At 52.0% G+C, this 3,310-nt stretch overlaps 1 protein-coding gene across 1 annotated transcript in view; it reads left to right on the forward strand.

Moving 5' to 3' along the window:
* LOC107113591 (mesothelin-like) overlaps window positions 1-3,310 on the forward strand; it is a gene marked incomplete at its 3' end in the record, with an annotated part of 47,023 nt that overhangs the window by 19,123 nt on the left and 24,590 nt on the right. The window contains exon 3 of the mRNA XM_015414940.1: window positions 2,533-2,689. Coding sequence (XP_015270426.1) covers window positions 2,533-2,689 — 157 coding nt within the window. The remainder of the gene's footprint in view (window positions 1-2,532; window positions 2,690-3,310) is intronic.

Genomic DNA, 3,310 nt, shown 5'->3' on the forward strand with positions numbered 1-3,310 from the left:
GGGGAACTGCGTTCCCCCGCGATCCCCCCCGAAATGACCTCTGCGTGTTTTAACAGCATCCACCAACTGACCAAAGTGTTCTGCTTCCTGATGGGTGGTTCACCCCCACCCCCCCACCCTCTAGCCATGCAACGGGGGGGAGGGCACCCACTGGCTCAGAGACCAAGAGAATGTCAAAACTTGCTGATGGGTCATGGCCAGTGTTCCCTCTAAGCTGAGTGAGTGTGAGCCAGCTCACAGTTTTTTTAGTCTCCGGCTCACACCTTTTTTTGTCTCCGCTCAGGCAGGATGGCTCCGGAGCAAACTAACTTCTGCAGCAGCCCAATCGCTCGCTCGCAACTTTAATGCCGTTAGCTCACAAAGGAGAATTTTTGCACACAAGACTCCATAGCTTAGAGGGAGCATTGGTCATGGGTCTTTGTGGTTTGCGGCAAATTAACTTTTGGGTAGAGGGCCCTGGTGGGGATTTACCAGGAACACTGCTGATGCAGGTCAGGATTCGAACATCCCCTTTGAAAGCTATTTATTCCTGTGGGCTCTTTTTGTAGCAGGTACTCATTTGCATATTAAGCGACACACCCCTAATGTAGCCAATCCTCCAAGAGCTTACAGTAGCTCCTGTACAGTAGCCCCTGTAAGAAGAGCTCTGTAAGCTCTTGGAGGATTGGCTACATTAGGGGTGTGTGGCCTAATAGGCAAAGGAGTCCCTGCTACAAAAAGAGCCCATCCTGGCAGCGAATTCCACATTACAACCACTCTCTGTGTAAAGTGGTATTTTCTTTTGTTCGTCCTGAACCTACTGCCCATCAGCTCCATTGGATACTCTCCAGTTATCTTTGTCCACTCTCTCTACCCCGAGCGTAATTTTATGAACCTCTATCACGTCCCCCCCACCCAAGTTGTCCCTTTTCTAAACTGAAAAGTCCCAGACGCTTCAGCCTTCCCTCCTAGGGAAAGGGCCGCCAACCCCCTCATCCTCTTGGTCGCCCTCCTCTGCCCTTTGTCCGGCTCTGCAATGTCCTTTTGAAGAAGAAGAAGAAGAGATTGGATTTATACCCCGTCCTTCATTACCCAAAGGAGTCTCAGAGTAGCTGACAGTCTCCTTTCTGAGAGAACTTGTGACTGACCCAAGGCCACACCAGCAGCTGCATGTGGAGTGGGGAATCACACCTGGTCCTCCCAGATTAGAGTCCGTGCTCCTAACCACTACACTAAACTCTCTTTTGGAGATACGGTGACCGGAACGGTGAAGAGTATTCCAAATGAGGCCGCGCCATAGATCTCTACAGAGGGCATTACAATACAAAGGTAAAGGTTCCCTTGCTTGAAAGCCAGTCGAGTCCTACTCTAGGGTTGCGGTGCTCGTCTCCGTTTCCAAGCTGAAGAGCCAGCGCTGTCCGAAGACATTTCCGTGGCCATATGGCCGGCATGACTAAACACCAAGGCGCACGGAACGCTGTTACCTTCCCACCGAAGTGGCACCTATTTATCTACTTGCAGTTTCTTGCTTTCGAACGGCTAGGTTGGCAGGAGCTGGAACCAGAGACGGGAGCTCACTCCGTCATGCAGCACCCAGGTCTCGAACTGCTGAACGACTGACCTTCCACAGCCTGCAGTTCAGCGTCTTAACCACTTGAGCCACCGCAGCTCCTGTCTTTTGCAGCATTACAATATCGGCCGCTTTATTCTCAAACCTCTGGCTCTCTCTCTCTCCAAGGCCTGTAGGAACGTGGCCCAGCGTACCGCTGAGGTGCAATTTACATCCTGGAAACCCCCACGGTGCTAGGAAAAGTGGAAGGCAGCAGGAAGAAAGGAAGACCCAACGGGGGATGGACGGACTCAACCACGGAAGCCAGGGCCCTCTGTTTGCAAGACCTGAGAATGGCTGTTAAGCATAGGATGTTTCGGAGGACATTAATTCATAGGGTCGCCATGGCAGAGGCAACTTGATAGCAGTTAACACTCACACATGACTCTGCCGGCTGCCGAGCTGAAGGGTTGATCCCCCTAACACAGTGGTGGCGAACCTATGGCACGGGTGCCAGAGGTGGCCCTCAGCGCCCTCTCTGTGGGCACGCGTGCCATCGCCCCAGCCAGGCCCAGACCATCATTAAAGTGTCGAATTCTCTGCCAAATAATTTTAAGTCAATGAAAGCATTTGGGATTGCTTTCCTTACTATGTTTGGATCATCTTAAATGAATGGTTCATCCCACATCTATCTACTCCTTTTTTTATCCAACTCTACCGCCATAGAGATCAGTGTGCCTCGCCCATTATATTCCCACAACAGCCCTGTGAGGTAGGACAGGCGGGGAGAGATTATGGTCAGTTGAAGGTCAACTTTCAAAGAAACTTTTCACTCACTGAGTCACGGTTAAAGAGGATCCTGTATTCCAAGCAGGTGTTTGGAGTGGCTCGCATTCATAACAACACGCACAGCCGCAGCTGAGAGCACCACAGCTTTCAGCAAATGCTATGGCCAAAGTGCGGCTCCTTGCACTAAGACGTCTCCTCTTCTGCCCCTTCCCCAGCCTTCCGGACCATCTGGTTTGTAACCTCGAACCCGAAGCTGTGAGCCCACTCAGCCAGAACGATGCACTGACCCTGGCGGAGAGGATCAGCAAGAACTGCGTGATAACCCACAGGAAGTGCCCGAAGACTGGGGAGAAACGGATGCTCCCTTTCCAGGTGAGCATCACAGCTGGACCTGGTGCTGGGGGTATTGTAATTCTTCGTGCAAGAGGATCTGGGAGGGAAAGGGTTAAGAGCAGTATTCCCTCTAAGCTGAGTTAGTGTGGGCTGGCTCACAGTCCTTCAGCCTCTTGCTCACACATTTTTGTCTTATCTCAGGAAGGATGGGCTCCAGAGCAAACTAAGTGATGCAGGAGCCAAATGGCTCGCTCACACAACTTTGATGCCAGTCGCTCACAAAGTAGAATTTTTGCTCACAAGACTCCACAGCTTAGACGGAGGATTGGTGAAGAGAATTCTCTCACTCGGGTACACTCAGCAGTTGACCCCAATCCTCTCATTGGTTAGGTTAGATGTTGAGCCTCTTTGGCCCTTGCTTGCCTTCTGTTTCATCTTATCTAGGACTTCTTTTCTTCTCTCTCTTACCTGGGCTGTAGCTGTAGTAGGGTTGCCAAGTGTGAATTGAGTCGCAGCGGGGGACTCCTGGATGGTGGTTGGATCGCCTGCGCTTTGCGCGCGCGCCGCACATCCACGTCACCCGGAAGTGACCCGGGCACGCTGGGGCGGGGCCACGACCATCCGAGGGAAAAACATAGAGTTTTCCCTCGGATGACCGTG

Source organism: Gekko japonicus, unplaced genomic scaffold, assembly GCF_001447785.1.
Source record: "Gekko japonicus isolate JY-2015 unplaced genomic scaffold, Gekko_japonicus_V1.1 scaffold3316, whole genome shotgun sequence".
Lineage (NCBI taxonomy): Eukaryota > Metazoa > Chordata > Lepidosauria > Squamata > Gekkonidae > Gekko > Gekko japonicus.